The sequence below is a fragment of the Chelmon rostratus genome, chromosome 14, assembly GCF_017976325.1.
Source record: "Chelmon rostratus isolate fCheRos1 chromosome 14, fCheRos1.pri, whole genome shotgun sequence".
NCBI lineage: Eukaryota > Metazoa > Chordata > Actinopteri > Chaetodontiformes > Chaetodontidae > Chelmon > Chelmon rostratus.
The window spans coordinates 15,639,369-15,660,192 of record NC_055671.1 but is presented as its reverse complement, the minus strand read 5'-3'; the positions used below and the strand labels follow the sequence as shown (position 1 = coordinate 15,660,192).

The 20,824-nt window shown below is 42.4% G+C and overlaps 1 protein-coding gene across 2 annotated transcripts; it reads right to left on the bottom strand.

Moving 5' to 3' along the window:
• Positions 1 to 1,492: 1,492 nt before the first annotated feature.
• LOC121617216 (actin filament-associated protein 1-like 1) lies at positions 1,493 to 19,034 on the bottom strand. Of its 2 annotated transcripts, none has more exons than XM_041952308.1 (19): positions 18,898 to 19,034; positions 12,013 to 12,141; positions 10,060 to 10,140; positions 9,744 to 9,829; positions 9,549 to 9,666; positions 9,342 to 9,431; positions 8,986 to 9,197; positions 7,663 to 7,842; positions 7,453 to 7,545; positions 6,736 to 6,838; positions 5,237 to 5,392; positions 4,585 to 4,799; positions 4,243 to 4,388; positions 4,036 to 4,117; positions 3,619 to 3,727; positions 3,268 to 3,435; positions 2,977 to 3,143; positions 2,442 to 2,567; positions 1,493 to 2,350 (listed from the first exon to the last, which is right to left on the bottom strand). In XM_041952308.1, exons 1-19 carry the CDS (start codon positions 18,917 to 18,919, stop codon positions 2,324 to 2,326), a joined length of 2,310 nt encoding a protein of 769 aa, XP_041808242.1. In that variant the 5' UTR covers positions 18,920 to 19,034; the 3' UTR covers positions 1,493 to 2,323. The 2 variants fall into 2 exon arrangements, with proteins under 2 accessions (XP_041808242.1, XP_041808243.1); XM_041952309.1 differs by having other exon boundaries at positions 12,013 to 12,138; positions 18,898 to 19,022.
• Between the last annotated feature and the right edge of the window lie 1,790 nt (positions 19,035 to 20,824).

The following is a 20,824-nucleotide window of genomic DNA, read 5'->3' as shown; positions in this document are numbered from 1 at the left end:
CCAGTATTAACTTACTAAGTTACTGCAGTGAAAAGGAAGGTGGCAAGAAAGTGACAGAGCGACAAAGGAAGGAAGAAAGTCCTTATCTATTCTACCGTACGCTATGTTTACACAGAGCTCATGGGGTTAAGTCATATTTTTAAAAATGACGAACGTATTCCTTGTACTTATGAGGACTGATCATTTGTTTGCATGCAGGTGCGCCTGTGTGTGTGTGTGCGCGCGTGTGCGTGTGTGAGTGGTCAAGTACGCGCTGTGCTTGCAGTAGGAGTGTTGTGTGTGAGGGCAAGTGAGAGCGAGTGTGTGCGCACGCATGTGTCCGGGGGTGGGGGGGATTTTATCTTTTTAAGATCTGTTGTATATCAGACAAACCTCCTGAGGGCTTTAGCAGGTTAAAATAAGGTTTACTGTATATGCTTCCATGCTTACTTCTTACAAGCAATGCCGTTGTTTATCTTTCCGTTTGTTGTTGTTGTCCCTTGCTGTTTGTTTGTTTGTTTGTTGTTGCATGGAAGCTTGTGGACCTCTGCTCAGTAGCAGCATGCTGAAGGTCCTTTTTTTCTGGTCTTATGTGTTCCTGACCAAAAGAGAACACTAGTGAGCCAATAGTGTCATACCAGAACACTAGTGAACCAATGTGAGGGTGTCGGAACACTACTGGACCAATAGTATTGCACCAGAACAAGTGTGGACCAATGGTGTTGGACCAGACCAGTTTAACCAATGGGAGCACAGATTAACTTAATATTTTGGTTCCCGCTGTGGACAAACTAGAAATGCACTAAATAAACACTTTCTAAAGAAGTTAAAACACTGTCTTGTCTTATTTTGTGCTTTGATTTGATTTTGGATGTTAATGTTTGAGTTTAGTTTAAATATTACAGTCTAAATCAGCAGGGTAAGGTAGAAAACTGTTGCTTCTTAGGATTAAAGTGTCAGTTCACAGTTCATTTTTTAAATCACCTTAGTGGTGCGGAGATAGTTTTGGTTTTATTTGCTCAGGTTTTGTGATTACAGTGGAGCCTAATGGAGTTTCAGTTTTAATAATCCCTATCAGAACATGCTGACAGTGTTTTCTTTGACTTGATTTTGGTGTGTATTGCCTCCCAGAATGCAATTTGTGGGAAGGAAGTGGAGGAGCTGCTCACACCAGAAAACACTAAAGCTCAAACTAATTGTGGATGGAGATAAGACAGCTCTTGGAACACATTAGAAATATATAATTGTTAAAGTTTTGGAAGTACTGCAAAGAACAAAGAATCTGTTGATTCCTTGAACAAAAGTGTGGTATTTGAACAGCCCATCAAACAAGTCCTATGACCACTAGATGGCGCTTCACAGCTGTGATTTTGCTGTTGGTTACTTACAGTAAAAGTATCCCAACCCAAACAAAAACTGCTGTCGTGCAGGCAATTAAAGAAACAAATATTTAAACAAAGAAACAAAATCAAACAGGACAAAGTTTCTCAATAAAGTAATCTTTTACTCCAACATGAGTGTGCTTGTTCATATCTCTGTGGTGTGATAAACAGGGAAAGCAGACACAGGCATTTACCCTCAAATTATTGTAAGTGGGGTGCTGAAGCACAAAACATTTGTGCAATCCCAAAACAAAACAAGATAAAGTGCAAAAGGCAAATATGGAAAAATACACATATAATAGTTAAAAACCAATAGTTTCACATTGCAATAATAAACATTTACTCGTGGGATTCAGGAACAGTGTCATACACAATATGCTTTCCTAATGGTTTAAATACGCCTCACAAGATGTGGGATACTTTTCTCACTAATAAAGATAACTTAAGCTAGTAGTAATAATTTCTTTCCTTTAGTTTTTCATTTTACATCGACAGATATCTTGTAAAAAAAGGCGTAAAATTCGCTTGTGTTGGTAAGAAGTCTCGCCTGTAACTCACAGTGTTGATGAACTACACTCTCCCTTTACAATGCATTTCTATGAATTAATCACATTTTCACTTTCTGCAGCCCTGTGCAAATGTAAACATACATGCAAACTCACACAAACATCTATATTTCATGTTCATAGTGATCCACATTAATACTGTACTGGTACATCAGTCAAGTCTGTCATATTCACAGCGGTTGAGATGACACCATGCTGCCTGTACTTGCAAATCTTCTTTTTAACAGGTGAGAGGAGGGAAGATTGTATCAGTCTGTCCTCTTCCCTCTTTCTCCTCCTCTTCCTCTTCCTCTTCTCAGTGCCAGTTATCTTGCTCTTCATCTGTTCCTGCTTTCACACATCTTCCTGTCACAGCTCAGTTTTTTTCCTCCATCTGTCGATCCCTTCATGTTCAGTCTAGGTCGCTCTCTTTGACTCCCACTCCTGAGAACCATGAGACAGCACAAAGTGAGGAAAACGTTTCTATCTGTCCTTGTCTCACACACGAACGCACACACACACACACACACACTACCTTTGCCTTCTGCATGACGTTCCCCTTGGAGGAGGCGTAAAGAGACGGAGGGCGTTTACGGAGCTCGGACGCTGAGTTCACCGGCACGGTCTCATTGTAAACTTTTTCAACCTTACTGCCCTGTGCCTGATGCACACAAACACACACATACACAGACACCAAACACAAATGTCAGATTTCATTCATTCAAAAGATGATTTTAAGATCATGGGAGCCAATTTGCTTTCTTGGACTATTTCTTAGCTGGGAGCAGTGACTTCCTGGAGCCCTGTCATCAATGTGAGCAAGCAGAAGAGGAGAGGTCACTGCCCGCAGATAAAAAAACAGTCCAGCACGTAACTCCCTGAAGGCAACTTCTTCAAAGCACTAACAATCTGAAATGATACTGAGATTTGATAATAAAATCCAGTGGCGGGACACATAACAGCACTTTGTAATCTGACAAACATACAGCCTTAAGGTGAATTCATTAAGGTGCATATTTTATAGTTTTCTAAGACGTACACAAGACAGCGTCTCTGCTGTAGCGGCCTACCTTGACGCTGATCTTGGTGTCAGTGGGCGGACCCAGTGCTCCTCTAGCCAATGACTTCTTCAGGTTTTCTTTGACCTCTGTCAGTCTGAGCTCCAGCTCCACCCTCTCCTCCTCTTTCTGTTTACACAGCGTCTCCAGCTTGGCTAACCGCTGTTCCACACCATGACCTGCACGCGCACACACACACACACACACACACACACACACGCACACACACACGCACACACAGGTAGTTAGTAGTGCTACGAAGCTGATGTCTAAACACTGCTGTGTGTGTGATTTGCCTCTGACCTGCAACGCCCTTCATCTCCTCCTTCATCTCCTTCTTCTCCCTGCGGAGCGAAACCAGTGTGCTTCTGAGCTCTTCCTTTTGCTTCTCCAGCTCCTCTTTCTGTCTCAGGTACCGCCTGGCATCCTCCTCTGCACGCGTCTTCCCATACCGTGCATACTGATTTACATCTAACGGAACACGTGACAGAGAAACATGCAGAAAATATATGTGAGACTGTCCGCCTTGGCAAACCTTTCACCACAGTCATGAACAGGAGAAGTCAGAGGTAACGTATGTAGGAAATTTCAGGTCAGGAAGAGAGCTGCAGCTACATTTTCTATCATGTAATTTCTATGTACGAAAAGACTCACTGGAGGCGTGTCTCTTGATGGCGGCCTGTTGCTCAGTTTTTTCAGAGTCCCTGCTGGAGAAGGAGGCATGACGTCTCACCTGTCCAGCTCTGCTCTCAACATCCCCCTCCTGTGGCAAAAACAAATATATTTTTTAAATTTACAACACTTCCAGGGCCCATTTTAAGTCATAAAGAAAGATTTATACGTGCAATTTCAAGTTTTATCCATGTTTGTCCTTGAACATGCACAAATTCAAACACACTATAGCAAAATAACAGGCAGAAGTCGCAGAATGATTTAAGTAATTTCCTGCAACTGAACATGATTGAAAGGAGCGAGGATCAGTGGCAAGAGTGGAGAGGCAGATTAAAACTCAGGAAGCTTAGAGCGTTAAAGTTTAATGTTTTTTTATCACTAGTTCACACGTTTCCTTACTGCAATGCTCTCATAGACTTCATCATATGTTCTGGAGTCTGTTGAGGCACTGCTGGAGGAAGTAGCAGTGGTCGTGGCCCATCTGAGCGGAAAAAACAGAGGGGCAGAAACAGACGCATTTCAGGATGAAAGTCATAATAAGAGACAGAGAACTCCAGATAAATACATGCAGAAACACACAAACATATACTGTAGGAAGTGACTCACAGGAAGGAGTGTCTGGCAGCGTGCCGTATGTCAGTGAGCGTATCCACGTCGATGTAGTCATAGTGCAGCTCTTCAGGGAGAGTGGCGCTGCCCGTCTCTGCAAACAACACACCCAGCCAGCGCCCCAGATCCTCTGAGCAGCTGGCCTGATGGACACACACAGACACACACGCACACACACACAGTAGTTGGTTTCCAGAAACATGTAGTTGTGTCATCCTTGTCCACATGCTTTTTGTCTCGTCTGTGTCCACACAGGAAAAAAATCCGCTGACAATAAATCTCTCCCCTGACAGTTAAAATTGTTGACAATATTTTGATACCACAGTATATATATAGTACCTCTAAAGATGCCAGTTCGCTGCCTGCCTGCATGATACAGAACGAGAACGGATGTTTGGGGCCGAGGCCACCCGGCACCACCTCTGCACCTTTGAGTGGCACCACGATGACTGGTGGCCGCTGGTCCCCAGGGTCCTTCTGCAGGTACAAGCTTCCGCCTCGCACCACGCACCAACGCTCCTTCCACGCACCACTCAGACACACACTGAGGTAGCCTGCAGAGAGAGAGACGAGGAATGTGCAAGTGATGACAAGATGGCAGACGATTTTTAGGTCAAGATGCATAGTCAAGTCTAAGTTAATCTCTTTAGTTTTTTTGTCCACTTCAAATATTCAAGTTAAAGTTATGTTAAAGGTTGGAAGAAAATATTTTCAAAATTTTACAACAAATGTCTGTATCTGCTTGTTCCTGAAAATTAAATATCAAGCATAAAATAAAGCATATATACACTTTTTTGTTTTGTTTTTGTTTTGAAAAATATACAATAATTTTACATCACAATAGACGTTGAAGTTTCAGACCAAACTTCTCCTTCACTTTTTCACACTAATGTAAAATTTGACTTCGGTAGACTCTTTCTAAGCAACTCACAAACCAGCCAACCAGCCAGTCAATCCATCAAATCACTCCTTGATTGATCTGTGTTCTCACCACAGCGTGGGTTGTCATGGTGACCGGAAGATGATGGAGGCTCTCCAGGTAAAGGGGGTTTCCGTTTGGAGAAAGTGATGATCCGATTGATCTTCTTCCCTGCGGCTCGGCTCATCGACCCCGTCAGCTCTGAGAAGGCGCCGCGCTTGCCCCTGTCTGAAATCAAACACACCCTGGTCGGACCGCGCTGGGGCTGACAGTGTGGAGCACTTTGATGTACAACCAATAAAAAGCTGCTCCATCACTGAAAAAATTGATCAAGTGAGCTTTCAAGTGAGAGACATTATGATGAAAACTTCTCCACAGAAGACTCACTGTTCTTTTAGAATTCAGTAACAATATATTGTATTCATTTCAGAGAAGTCTTTTATTTATTCAACCTTTCCCTAGAGTGTGTCAGCGCGTTCACGCTGCACATACCAGGTGCCGCAGCGCCCCGTCCACCCTGCTTCCTATGATGTCAGTGGGAGACAATCGCAGGAAGAGGACAGGAAGGATGTCATATCTGTTCTCGCTTACTTCCTGTCTCTCCCTCTCTCTCATGTCTCTTTAGGTTCAGAGCTGCTCAGTCAGTAAACAGGCTGTAACAACACTAAAACAACATGACTGTGTTTGACTTATATTGTGGCCCGTCATCATGGATCCCCCGAATTTCGTGGATGGATAAACATAAATAGTGTATGTGCTTTTAAAAGACTCTTAAACGTGTGTGTTTGTGTGTGTGTGTGTATGTGTGTACTTGTGGGGACTTCAAGACAGCAAGAGAGAGGACATTTTTGGAAAGTAAAGACATTTTAGTCTTTATTTTGTCTAAGGACAATTTGAGGGCTAAGACTTGGTTTTAGGTACAGGTAGCACAACAATAATGCACCTTTAACACAAAGTTTTTATCAAAAGCAATAAATGTTTGCAATATGTTGTATATCCTTATCAAAATAAACTTCCAAAATGACCATAAAGTTGAATCAACACTTCTTAGTATAACAGAACTGAACATTTTAACTTTCATGTTTGAGTATTTTTTCACTTCCTGTGAAACAAAGAAATACTTTTGATGACTAATCTTGAACTCGCTGAGGCTGCATAAATGTATCCTATCAAATGTTATTTGCAGTGCTGGCTGACTCCGCCCATCATTTACTGGACTTGACCGTTAGCTCGTGGGTAGCTAGCGGAGGAATGTCATAGTAGGAGGTGTGTGTCTGGGTTCCAGTTGGCAAAAACCTTGTTTACATTTCCAAAGACTGTGGCTGAGATCTGATTTATTCATTTCACCCCCATCCTCCTCCTCCTGTTCTAACAACATGGGTGAGGGAGATGGAGGTGACCATGCCTAAAGCACAGCTCCAATGTCTCTATGCTAACTCTGGCATCATGGAAAAATCTTTAAATATGCATCAGAATCTAATGTTAATATGCAGCATAATCTTGTCTGTATGTGCTGTGTGTCAACAATTACATCTGAATCAATGATTACTAGCTCATGAAGGTAAACCTACTCAGTGAGTCAGTGGTGTCCCGTCCCGGTCCCTGTGCAATGGGCTGGCAGTCTGCTGTTGGCCCACTGTCTGAGTCTGATGCCTGCCGGTCACACTGCAGCACCTGAAATAAAAGACAGGAGAAAGCTTTATTCTTTCCCTTTTTCTCGTTAAACAGACGAGAGCAACATGCAACATCCTTCTGTCCTTTAACTCCTAAACGTCATGTCCACGAGTTTCTCGAAATCTAGTTTATTATTTTTAAAACTATTCTGCCAACGTAGGGTGTAACTGCCATGTCACTGTACTTACAGCCCGCACTGGCTCTGCAGCTGTGTGCCAAAACTTTGTTGAGGGTATAAAGCGCTTTGAAAACTGGCCAGCTCAGCAACCACAATAATGTCACCTCACTCACTGCTTGTAAGTAGCAGCCAAAGGAACAGTTGTGTCATGCGTGGGCTGAAAGAGGTGATGTCAGCACCAGACGTTGAAATGTAAAAGTTAAAGTATAGATTCAGAATTAAGTCACCTAAATAAATGAAGAAATAGAGTTAACAGTACAGTAAAACCCAGACGTAGGGAACAGCAACTGGCAAAGTGGCCGAGGGAGCCCTCATTTTCTGGACAGAAAATTCTAGAAATTCAGCAAATCTTGTGCACATGCAGAAATTCAAAGAAAATCTTGCAGATAAACAGACTGATGCTCACAGACACGTGCACATACACACATATGCACACCTTGTCGAGCTCCAGCTTCCTCTGTATAATGGGAGAAGTGGATCCGTCCAGTCCTTCAGTGTTGCCACATTGGCTGCCAACATCTTGCACCACCTGGATCCAGAAACAGAAAACCTTAAATTCCAAACAACCTTTAGTTCTCCCCTCAGTCAGATCCCCCGTATCTTGTCTGTCTAAGCACCAGCCCTCTGATAATGTAAACAAAGGTACCTTGAGCCATCGCTGGGCTTGCTCTTTGCTCTGAACAGCCAGGACTAGAGCGTCGCCTCCAGGCAACGAGAAGCGCAACTCGTGTCTCTTTTTCCGTCCTTCCTTTGGGACGTAGATGACGTTGCACAGATTCAGCGGGAGCTCTGTGTGGGGAGTGCTCTCCTTGATGCTCTTATAGCACTGTAACAGAAAGACTTGAATGCATCATTTGATGCTATTTCACTTTGGTACTAAAATGTAACCTTTGAAAAAATTCTAGCAATGTTCGAGTAACCCAGAAGGATTTTTTTTGTTTTACTTTAAACTAAATGAAAGCCATACCAATATAGCTACAAGCACACCTTTGAGGGAGCATTTGTAACAGTTGCATCTTTAATGTTAATGCAGAAATCCAACTCTGCAGCCTTCTGGCAACGTAGTTTACTTTGTAGTTTTGAAACTGAAAGCTGAAGCTCTCTCTCAAATGATCTACAACAGGTGACCGAATTCCTGTTTCAATTATAATTTTTCATCAGAAATACACAAGTTAGGAGACTGTGTAAAATGTAAATAAAAAAAGAATACAAGCATTTGCAAACTAACTTTATTTATCGACAACAGTTTCACGAAGTGTTCCTGAGCCCACGTTGTAATATTCTTTATACAATCCTGTGTTCACAAAGTGGTGAATCTCGCTCCATCCTTGCTTGTGAACGACTGAGCCTTTCCAGGATGCTACTTTCATACCCAATCATGATACTATCACCTGTTACCAATGAACATGTTTACCTGTGGAATGTTCCAAACAAAAATCAATGAAGTTGATGAGGTCAAACATCAGATCTGTTGTCCTTGTACTGTTTTCAATTGAGTTTATGTGAAAAAGGATTAGCAAATTGTCACATTCTGTTTCATTTAGTTAGGTTGTAATTCATTCTATTTTTGTTTGTTCTTCATTCATGTAATTCATGATGTTTTTTAACATATATTTTTTCTTTTCTGTGGGCTTTTTTCTAATTATGTATCATATAATTGTTGGACAAAAATTATACAATAGGAACATCAGTGGACCAATTGACATTAATACCTGTGTGGTTGCAGCAAATGTCTTTCCAGTTTGGTTACTTGTTGTAGATGTCCATCATTTTGCAATGTGTGTATAAATATATGATTTATATCTATAATATAATATAATGTTTGTTAGTGTGTGATGTCTTCTGGTGCCTGAAGAAAATTGAATGAAACATTCCACAGGAAGTTTTTTTTTCTCCAATGTACAATAACACCTGATACACATTAGGTCCTTTGGTTTGAAAGTTTAAATAAATAAGCAGCTCTATTTACCTGCAGTTTATTGTCTCGGACAACGACGAGCTGTTTAGCCCACTGGCCAAAGCGCTTCTTTCGCAGCAGGAAGGCACAGATGCGGCAGTCTCTGACTGGTCCGTCTGGGTTCTCCTCAGCAGTCCATCTCTGAGGTTGGTCCCGCCCTTTGGCTTCTTCTTCTTCTTCTTCATAAGACTCGTAGGAGCTGCTCAGAGCATCGGAGTCATTGTCTGAGCACCAAAAATCACATAAATGATTAATTTACAAAATCATTTCTTGTTCTGTTTATTCATTTCTTCCACATACTTCACAGTCACGACAGGTTTCTGTTTATGTTTGTGAGATTTTATTGGTATCAGAGAGGGAAGACTCACAGGAGTTTTTGGGAGGTCCATTAATCCTGGTGGTGGGGTAGTTATTGTCTGCATCTTCATAGTAGGCATCTTCCACAGAGTTCCTGGAAGCTACAGGAGAGAGATGAGGACAAGATTGTGAGAAAGAGAAACCTCTAATAATTCAGTTGGTGACAATCATTCATGAGTGTGGAAATCAGTGTTTTTGAGTTTGCGTGTGCACAGAACTGTTCATGTTGGTGGTGAAGTACTGAGGGGTGGATCCAGGATCTAGAGGAACGGCCTCTTCGTAGTAGTCGTCAGGAAGGGGGGTGGTTGGCAGAGGAGGGGGCGTGTCAGTCGGTGTCTGAGGTCAAAGTTAAACCAAAGTTTAAGGACAAGAAAGACAAGTGGACCGACCGGGTGATACTGTAAACGACTTACAGATTTATGAGGATGAGTCTTCTCCTCTTCCTCTTTGTGCTCTTTCTGCTCCACCGGCGATGCACTGAGCATGTGCAAATCACAGTCTGGTGGAACAACAGAGAATTCATGTTCTCATAAATACAATATATACATACAATACAGTTTTGTTGCGTTAATGTGATCATTTTATAAATGTTATGGAATGATTATTGGGTACAATATGATAATTTTTACATAAGACTGTGAGTCTTATGTAAAAATGTGAAAAAAAAAAGTGAACAGTGAGTTGGGAGGATGGTGAGTTGGGAGGACGGTGCTTTGAAGGTCGTCTCACCAAAGTCCTCAAACAGAGACTCTACGAAACTGGTGCCGTTGCCATAGAGACAGCTGTTCATGTAGACGTCTGATCCATTGACTGTGGAAAAGATCAATTAGGGGTTAGAAACAGGATCAAAGACAGGGTTAGGATTGTGGTCTATGCTAAGGTCAAGAGAGTCAGGATTGTACAGAGTGTACACAGATGCAGCAAATAAGGACTTGAGTGTTTAGTGAGTAGCAATACTGAACAATCTGAATGTTTAGACAAATAAATTTTATGGAAACCCAAGTCAGACAGCAAGGGAGTGCAGACTGGAGCTTGCAAATCTTTGTGCCAGAAGAACAAAGATAACTAAAGTCATAAAATGCATGTGAAAGTTTGCCAAGCCTCCCAGACTAAAACAAAGTGTTTTAGAATTAGTGTGAGAAATAAATCCGCAAAGAATTCGGCTGTAAAAAAGATGAATCGATGTGGAATACGCTAATGTGCTGTGTGAAACCCTGGAGAGCGAGGCAGGGCAGCCGGGGTCCATTCAAACAACTGTGAGGACGTGTTGCTATCAGGATGTTTTGCTTTTCTCCTCTCGCTGACCTCCTCTCATCATCCTCTTTCAGCTTTACATTTCATTATCCTCTTACCTCAATCCTTTTATCCTCTCTGACAGCCTGTATTCTTAAAGATAAACAAGGATCTACTGTAAAGGCCTCGGTGAGATTTGGTGTCATGGACACGGCATTGTGTTGCATCTTTACAACTACGATTACTGTACTGTATCTCGTGCAGCGTTGTGCAGTTGCAGTGTGGCTGAGTCATGAAGGGAAGTTTGCCTTGTCGCATAAAGACGAGTAAGATAGAATGTTCTGTCCCTGTCTAAATAAACGCTGTTGTAGTGACCTTGAACAAATTGCTCAACTCAGAAATGCTTCAGTTGAACGGCTGCAAGTGTCAAACTGAATTAATGAGGCAGGATGCAGCTAAACCGCAAGCATGCTCGGTCAAATTCCACTAGATGAATGAAAGTCACCCAATCTCGTTTGTAGTTGTACCTCATTTAATAGAGAACTGTGCTTGCAATGATTATTTTTTAATTCCATCATCTCGAGATCCCGAGTTAATTATTTCGTTATCTTGAGATAGAAAAGCTTGTTTTCTCGAGATTGTGGGTTAATTTATCTTGTTATCTCGAGAAACCAAAATGGCGATTTCATAAGATAATGAAATAATTTAGCACATGAAATCGACTTCATAAGATTCATAAGAGTGGACCATGATGCTCACACAAACACACACACACACACTGCTATGTGAGGTGGGTTTGGCCATTTCAAAGCAAACCATTTGAACTATTGCAGGAACTTTTGCCATTTTGTGTAAGAACACACTGATCTGAAATGAGCGTATTTACATAATGGCTGTTTGTCGTAAGTGACAGACTTACATCCAGTGGTCAGCTGCAAGCAGATGTGTTATTGTTGAGTAGGCTACAACTGAATTCTCGTTGGCCTTTTCATCTTGAATCAGTGGCTACCGTTGGCAAGATATCATCACTGCATGCTGGCACAGCACTTATCTCTGATAAATATTATAGGTAAGAGGAAACAAGCTTTCGTTTTCTCGTCATAGCTGCTTAATTATCTTGTTAGCTCAAGCTCAAGAAATGGGCCTTTTGTTGAGCTTTGTGATCTCGAGATAATGACATAATCAACTTGTGATGTTGAGGTAATGGCATCTAAAAAAATAACTGCAAGCACGGCCGCTCTCTGCCTCCGTTCTAATTTGCACCTCCCTGTTAGACTAACATTTGTTCGTGCTTTGCTCTTGTTAAAGGACATACTGTACCTTTGCTGTGTCCCTCAAGCAGTTGCGATTAATAAAGTTGCTAACTTCACTGCTACTAATTAGGTGGGAACGATAGACCAGAGAGGTGTTATGAGCACTGCCCTGTCCACCAGAGACTTGACTCTGTACCTGACAACTGCAGCGAGTCCAGGATGTTACGTATGGAGGCCATCTTGTCAGCCGTGGCAGGACTGACCGTCTCCTGGTCCAGCATCTTCAGCAGAGAGCCCAGCTCGTTCACAAGTCGCTCCATCACTACTGAAAACCACAAAAAACATGAAGGAACATACTTTTTAGGTTTGTAGAACGACCACAACTCTTAGACAGGCTCTTCACGTGGCTAAAATGCTTGTGCCATTACACCAAGTGCATCAAGTATCACTTTAACGCACGCATGCAAGGCCATACAGGCAAGTGTGAGCTAAACTGGCAGTTCACAAGGGGCATGAAGTCAGTTTGGAATACGGCTTACCGCCTGTTGCAACAGCTGACCGGGAAGAGATATTTAGCATCCATCCAACATATCACTCTGCTCATTTTGTCCATCTTGTTTGGGTATTGTGAGTTTCCTGTCTGTTGCCTTGTCCCTGCACCACTGCAGACCAAGTCCTACCTTCAGTTTGGACATTTCAAGCTTTCTTTGAAAAATAACCATTTTCACGTTCAACGCTGACATCCTGTGTGTCTGTGTGTGCGTCCGTGTGTGCGTTTTGTTGACCTTGACATTGTTCCAAAAGCTCTGCCACACTCTCACACATCCTGCCGACAAAGAGGGGGAGGAGGGGGGAGAGAGTCAGAGAGAAAAGGAGGTGAGGAGGAGGGGGCAGGAAGCTTCCTTTCCTAAAGGAAATGGAGCCAAAGCAAAGAAGAAAATCTGTGGTTCCACTAGAGATGGAAAAGGATACGGTAACCTAACTGCCTCTGGCACTGAGTTAGTTCATTCAGTTGATCATGCATTCATAAGAGATGTCTGAGAGGTCTGACATTAGTTTGAGTCTGAAGTAGACAGCTTTTCTCCACTTCTGCACTGTAACTGGCTGACCTTGAATTAAATACTGGATATAGGCCACTGTTGATATGATGAATTGTTATTCCTGCCATTAAACAGATGGAATGAATCATTCTGAGTTTAAGCTGCTAACCTTTAAAATAATTTCATTTCACTTTGGGTTTCATTGGAAAGCTTTATTGGTGGCCCACGCGCTCTTTAAGCGTTCCTTCTTCCATGCTGCCAGGAAAAATATTTTAGGGACACATTTAATGTTTTTCATTTTTGGCATTAAAATTGTAAAATTTACTACGCAACTTCACCCAAAACACAAAAAAGCCACTGTGCTGTCCACTGAGAAAGTAATGTACCTCCTTTATAAACTCTCTCTAGGAATAATTTGAAAAGGACCCTTTTGACCCCTTTTTCTTCTTACAGTTTGAATACATTAAAAATATACTAAGTATCTTTTTTCATTCAATTTGAATAATTAAACTGATTTGCCATAGCAAAGTAAACTGACCGCTTTCTCTGTGGGGACTAGGCAGATGTTAAAATTAATGTAAAAATACATAAAAACATGAAGTTTTTAGCAGCAGGTAAATATAGACGCTTGCGGATAAAACATGCTGCAAAACATGCAACTCTTTTTAAAGAACTGGTACAAGGGTTAAGTTAAAATAAGATCAAAACAGTCTCTCACACACATTGAGGACAGAGAGAGTGAGAGAAAAGCCCTCACTCTCCCAAAGCCTCTTCCGCCGCCCCCCGTTGGACAATACTCTATTGTCTCCACAAGGGCCAAAATTAGATGACCACAATGCTCTGCAAAAGACCAGAGCAAACAATACAATGTCAGAAACTCCAGCAAAAAACAAAACAGGAACACACACACACACACATAGTCTAAGAGGGGAGTGGTGCAACGCAGCTGCATCGACTCCATCCACAGCCACTCAGGGTTAAAGGATATATCTCCAGCAGCTGTGTGCGACTGTGTGTGTGTGTGTGTATAGTACTTCTCGTCCAGCAGCTGTGGTTTCCTGTCTTAGCTGTCGACAGAAGCTACTCTCCGCTCCTTCCTGATCTCCACTCTCTCCTCCATCCCACCTCCTCTTGCTCCCACTGTCCCCTCTCCCTTTTTCCATTTCTCTCCGTCCTGCTGTTTCTCATTCTGTCCCGACATCCTGAAGCTCGCCTTCCGTCCAGCTCCCAGGCTTGTCTGTTCTTGTGCGTCCTCGGTTCATTCACCGTCTACTGAAGAAGCAGTTAAGAAGCTCCTCAGCTGATCGTTACTCAAATTAAAGATCTATTGTACTCCACTTCTCTTGGAAACAACCCGCCACAGGATTCAATACGATCAATCTCAGTGTAAACAAAACCAACAGTGGGCTGATGGGGCTCCAGACAGGGCCTTTGGTCTATTTTCTGTTTCTTGAAGTCTAACTTTACACAGTCAAGGCCACCCATTCATTTGCTATATCTCTCTCTCTCTTGCTTTCTCTCGCCCGCTCTCTCTCGTTCTCTCGGGGGGACTGGAGGGTTCAGAGGCTGAGAATCAGCTGTTCTGGAGGCTTGTGGTCGGTCTCACCCACAGAGGGATCTTTGTAACCCCCCATTCCACACACACATGGACACACACACGGCACAGATTTTCTCTTTGAATGTTTTCGCCGATGGACAAAGACATTCACTTAACTCACAGGGAGCACACACGCACACACATGTTTGTACTTCTATCCTTGCGAGTACACTCATTGACATAATGTATTCCCTTGCCCCTTACCCTGACCTTAACCATGCCTGACACCAAACCTTACCCTAACTCTAATCTAAACCTAATTCTAACCTAAACCTTAATACCACGTGTTAACCCTCAAACGGCCCTTTGAAGTTGTGAGGATGGCAAAAATGTTCTCACTTTTCCAAACATGTCCTCACTCTGTTGGCTACAAATTTGTCATGGTCCTCGCTTTGTAGCAAGTGCAAGTATAAACACACACACACACAAACACAGACAGACACACACACACACACAAACTTTTTGGGACATTACACAGACTTACATTCATTTCTTTGAGACTTACCCTAACCATAACCCAAGGCTTCACCCTAAAATGTAATGATTTACATTATGGGGACTTGTGTTTGTTCCCATAAGGAAGGCGAGTCCCCACAATGTGGTTGTGTAAAAAGATTTATGTCCACAAGACACACACACACACACACACGAACACACACACTATTTCTGTAATTTGTGTCTTAAAACAGAGACATCATCCTATACAGAGCAAACATACAGTTACAACAGTGCTTTGGAAAACGTGAGTGTGTGTGTGTGTGTGGGTGTACATGTGCGTGCTTTCACATACATTTTTGTGTGTTTCCGCAGACGGGCTTCCTGAAGAAGGTCAGTCATGAGACCTGAGCCATGCGACTCTCATTTGAACTGATTTGGCGTGTTTGGTTGCAGCTTGGAACAAAACAGCCACTACTCAGTGCTGCTGCTGTTTATCTCACCACATAATGCTCATGAGGGCAGGGTGACAGAGAAAAGATACTTTTCTCCTCCTGACCTGAGGCTTTCGCTCCCATCCATTACACGTCCTACCCATCAATCGAAGGCGAACCTCCTCCCTGACTTGCCGCTCCCATCTTAACTATCCTGCCGTTTCATTTTCCTCCTCAACACTTCAGGACGTGGGGGAAATATATGAGAGCGTTGAGCTGAATCGCTTGTTGTTTCCATGAATTATGCTGCCTGAGGCTTGTGATTAACTGCAACAGGAACCTTCAAGATCTACTAATGTGACGCAAACATACGCTTTTCATGCCTTTTTCAATTTAAGAGGATTCCAAGTGTGTGAAGCTGCTATTTAGCACTACAGCAGGCGTCCTCTTCCTGCCTCCCCCACACTCCCAGAGGCCGAGTTCCCTCCAGATCCCACATTCTCCCTTTCACTCCTTTCTTTCTGTCCCTCCTCCCTCCCTGGTCCCTTCCTTCTAACTCCTTTTCCCTCGTCCGCCTCCCTCCATCCCTTCTCCAGACACCCATCCTCTTCAGACAGAGGTCAGGGTTCAAGTCTTGACGGCCCCCTCTGAGACAAAAGTCTGCTTCAGAGATTCAGCATCCCGTAATTCATATTTTCGTGACAACAGTGGATGGTGTCACCGCTCGATAGGGGTTGGCATTCAGTCAGACATGTTAAAAAGTCCCCTCCAGAAGCAAGCTGGCAAAATCTTTAAAAAGAAACTGCTGGGGGGGGGGGGGGGGGGGGGGGGGGGGTCGTGGAATTCTGTCTTTTTCACATTCTTTTAGTATCTTATCACTTTCCTCAGATAGTAAATGTAGAGGAGACAAGGGAGGCGCAGACACTGTGGCACAGCAAGAGTTCGATTCAAAACACAGACTGTTGTGCTGTGGTTTCATTGAGCCCTTCAGCTACTACAGTGACCATGGACTAATTAACCACTGGCTTGGTTAATTAGCTTGACAAAGACAACTTTGATTCATGCTGATGTGAAAAAGATTCTCCTTTCTTCCATTTGAAGGAAAAATTAGATTTTTTTTTATGAGCGTTGCATGAGAAGACTGATGCCACTCTAATGTCTGAATGCTAAAAATGAAGCTACAGCCAGCAGCCTGCTCATGTAGCTTAGCACAAAGACTGGTAAACGGGGAAAGAGTAGCCGAATATGCTGAAATATAAACTTGGTGTTTTTGACATTAAATCAATTAATTTTACACACTTTTAAAGTTAAACAGTTTGGAATTTGGGAAATACACTTATCTGCGTTCGTGCCAAGAGTTAGATGGACAGACTGATACCATTCTCATGTCTGTATTACAACATGAAGCTCACAAGAAGGATTTGCTTAGCTTAGCACAAAGACTTCTAAGACTTCTGCTCCTAATTAACACAAAATATATATTTTTGTTTAATCCCTCCAAAAAAACAATGTTTAAAAATGTGCCTCACTCATTTTCAATTGGCAACTTATATTGATACTGTCTTCTCTCTCACACACACACACCCACCCACACACACCCACACACACAGAGACACAGAGAGAGAGAGAGGGAGAGAGAGAGCTAGTGTTTTTATGACAGTATTTCGCAGGAGTGATATGGTGGTGATCCAGTGTTTTTCCTGTTTGAAGTGTTATCACCACATTGGTTAAGTCTCCACCTACATCGAACAGACCGGCATGGGTGACATGCACTGACCTGCTGCTTTATGCATCTCGACGACAGAGGTCTTCGAAAGTGTCAAGAGGCTTAAAGATGGAGCACACTGGCTTAATATCAAACCAATAAAGAGTTCTGGACTTTCTGATTCTGACAGAGAATGGAAAAAGGGGGCTGGGTGGAGGATCACTGGGTGAGCAGGAGGAAAAGGAAAAGGAAATGTAATGAGAACCACGGTCGAGGTTAAGGCTTGTGACAGTTGTTAAACAGAGAAACAGAGCATAGTGTAAGAGAGAATAAATCCACTATTCAAACTTCCACTGAAGATTATGAAAACTTTGCCCCTGTATTTCTAACTCCGCCTCACCAAAAGACATTGTACCACTTCCATTTCTGCAAATGTCTCCCACTTGTTGCAGCAGTTGCGCTACTGGCCCTGAATGCCATCATCAATTAATCCTGGTTCGTCCACAGTGAGAATATTTTCTTCACCAGTGCACAGCTGCACAAGTGTTTGGCTACAAAACAATGTGGTTATGCAGGGCAAGCTGCTTGTCTAAGTGCTTCATGGGCCCTTTTACTGTTTCGCAGTAGGAAAAGCACAGGTGTGAATGATAACATTTAATGATGGCTAATTAATGCTGGTCTCAGGGTCCTGGTGTTGTGTGTGCCGGCTCACTATCACACTGCCATGACTTGCTGGGATACTTGAATAAAACAGCCATAGTTAATGTTATCAGTGACACCTGTGCTGAAAATGTCTGCTGTGAAAAATACCTGTTAGCAAACACTGTAGGAATGAATTGTAATATTGGCAGTGAGTAGACACTCTAAAGTGCACCCACAGTATTATCATTTATTATTAACATCATCACATGATAATTTTAAGAGCCGACCCATGACTTTTAATTAAAGTAGTCTGGAGGCTGATCGGCTGCATTTATGCTCAGGCTTTGAACAGCGTCTGAGGTTTGGACTGAATTTTGCTTCTAAAATTAGGATGAGCCGTTTCTTTCATCTCAATTTCTCCTTCTATTTAAGGGAACTGACATCATTTTTGTGTTAATCCACAGAATGCCTGAATAATGGGCAGCATGATGGGGCGTTTGAACAAGCATTAATAAAAGCTCTTCCTCGAACTGACTTTTGTCCACAATGCTCATTGTTTCCCTCGACACAGTCGCTTGTGATCCTCGTTTTGCCAGATTTCCACGCGAGGCCGCAGCTGCATCACCTGGTGTCACATAATGCAGCTTCCTGTGTGCAGCGCTGTCGCCTGCAGGCGGAGGAAACAGAGCAGCCATTCAGCTGCTGCGGCGGCGCTGCCTCCAACGAGGCACTTCTCTGTTGGTATCAGATTGCATCACTCCACCTGAGCGAGGATTCCTCCATCCACACGCACACGCGCGCGCGCGCGCTCACAGCGCACCACCCCGGCGTGTAGGTGTATGACATCACTCTACCGTTACTCCACCTCACCGGGGCGCGAGGCGGTTTGTAAACGGACTGATGGTCCTTTACTTCAGATGAGTTTCATGAAAATCAAACTGTGCTGTGTGTATCTGCTGTTTTAAAAGTCACACCATATCTCATGTCTTATGGTGACTTTTAAGCGATAAGTAAGGTGATGTGTTTTTTGTGTATTTATCCAGTTTGGAAACGTGCAGCGCCTTTGTGAACACATTCATTCACCTCCTCGGACGTAGAATGTACATTTCTGGTTTTCTGTTTCAGGAGGCTTCCTCTCAAAGTCGCCTCTGTAAACTTACTGTACTTCTTTGTTGCGATAAATAGGAACATGTGACAGGCTGGTTAAAAGAGAAAGGCTGTTACTCACCACTTTGCCGCTTAGAGTCCATGTCGTTTGGTAGTTTTTGTTATTCCCAGTGATAATCCCGTAGATGTTTCAGTTAAAAAGCGACGGTTGTTCACATGTGTGTTGACCACAGACGCGGCGGAGCTCTGTCAGCCTCTGTGCGGCCGAGTGAGTCAGTTTGGCCGCTACAGTTTATAGTTCGGCTCGGCAGCCGCTGGGTCTTCACCCAGCGCTCCACCGGGTCCTAGTGCCGGTCCAGTTCAGGTGTGTTGGGGTTGCCTCACATTTTCATACTGTGAGTCTACAGGAACACATACTGAGGCCCCACTAGTCACATCATGGTGACCAATATCTTAGCTATTTTATTACATTAGTCACATTTGAGTGGATGCAATCACTTGAAACCTCAATATGTTGTTCATTAGTGTTTTACTATGTTAGTGCTAGTTTATACTTTATACTTATTCTTCCATTACAGTTCAGAACAAAATGCTTTTATCTCCGCTACATTTATCTGACAGCAATAGTTACTTTACAGATTATGATTGTAAATGCAGGATGTGAACTTCTATAAAGTTAAAGTTAGCTCCACCTCGACCAGCTAAAACAGTAAAATTTCACATAAACACTGATGTATTTGTGATAATAATAATAATAAAATAACATGTTATATAGTAATATGACAATCACAATGACCATTTTTCTGCATTGTGTATTTTCACTTTTAATACTTTAAGTACCTTTTGCTAATGTTGCACACGTTTTTTTGTGGAGTATTTTTGCTTTTAAGTGCTTTGTGCTTTAAGTGCTCAAATTATGTTCCTTTTTCTTCATACTTTTCCTCAGTTTTTGCCATTTGTTTAGTTGATTAGTGAATCATTTTTTCCCTCAAGCCTCTAAAAATAAAGATAACGCATGCCACAATGAGGCCTTATTATTATTATTGTTATTGTATATTTTTACATACACATGTACAGTAGCAATGTTGATTCATCTGTTGGTCTCTTCTGTTGTCAAGCACACCATTCAAATCCTGTTACTCCCCAACTTTCTGAACAAAGGTGAGAGGTAAAGGCAAGAGGTATCATGAGAGCAGTCATTGTGTAGTTTCTTATCAGCGGCTGCAAATACATTTCAGGTCAGAATAAAAATACAATAACATCCAGCATTTCCCGAGATTCCTGGATGAACCACTTATATCCTTTCAAGAGACCCAAAGACGCTTAAACCAAAAACTACCAGCCAACCGGCATCAGGTACATTCAAGGTTCATGAAAATTAATGATAACAAGGACAAGAAATGATAAGGTTGATGCTTGAGTTGTTTATTCAGAAGTTGGAGTGAGAGACAGGGTTTTGCAAATAAATACAAATGTCACTAAAAAAACCCCAAACACACGCACTTCATGGTTTCACTTCCTGCAGCAGAGAGCAACATTATTCCATCTTTTATATTCAGTTACAACATGTTTGCAATTAATTATCAATACTTTCTGTTCACATTAAACTAATTTCAGCCAGCTCAGTTATTCCCTCACCTCCCAAAGACAAACCCTTTCTTTACACGTTAGCGCTTCCTTTTTTGATGCCCGTCAACTCTTCTTTGTATTTCTTTCACTTTGCATCTTTCTTTGTTTATCCCTTCACACATTCCTTCCCATGTTACTTCCTCCTTTTCTTCATCTTTCTTTCCTTCGCTATTTCCTTCCTTCACTTCAGAATGGTCCATTCTCTTAATTCAGAGGGCTTCTGAAGGACCATTCATGAAAATCCTTCATTAGTCATTTGCTGTAATGACACACACACACACACACACACACACACACACACACACAAACACACGATTAAGCCTGGTTTAATTGTAATCCAGCAGCTGAAACTCTGTGCTGCGTCACGAGTGCAGCTGCGAATATGAATTGACAAAAAGTTTGATTTCTTTAACTAAAAC

Bases quoted from the DNA above. Each gene is read 5' to 3' on its own strand.
- LOC121617216 (XM_041952308.1), bottom strand. From the start codon at position 18,919: ATGGACTCTAAGCGGCAAAGTG. The intron at 9,830-10,059 runs GTGAGACGACCT...TTGTTCCACCAG, and splicing joins GTCTCTGTTTGAGGACTTTG to ACTGTGATTTGCACATGCTC. The intron at 2,568-2,976 runs GTAGGCCGCTAC...TGTGTGCATCAG, and splicing joins ACACCAAGATCAGCGTCAAG to GCACAGGGCAGTAAGGTTGA.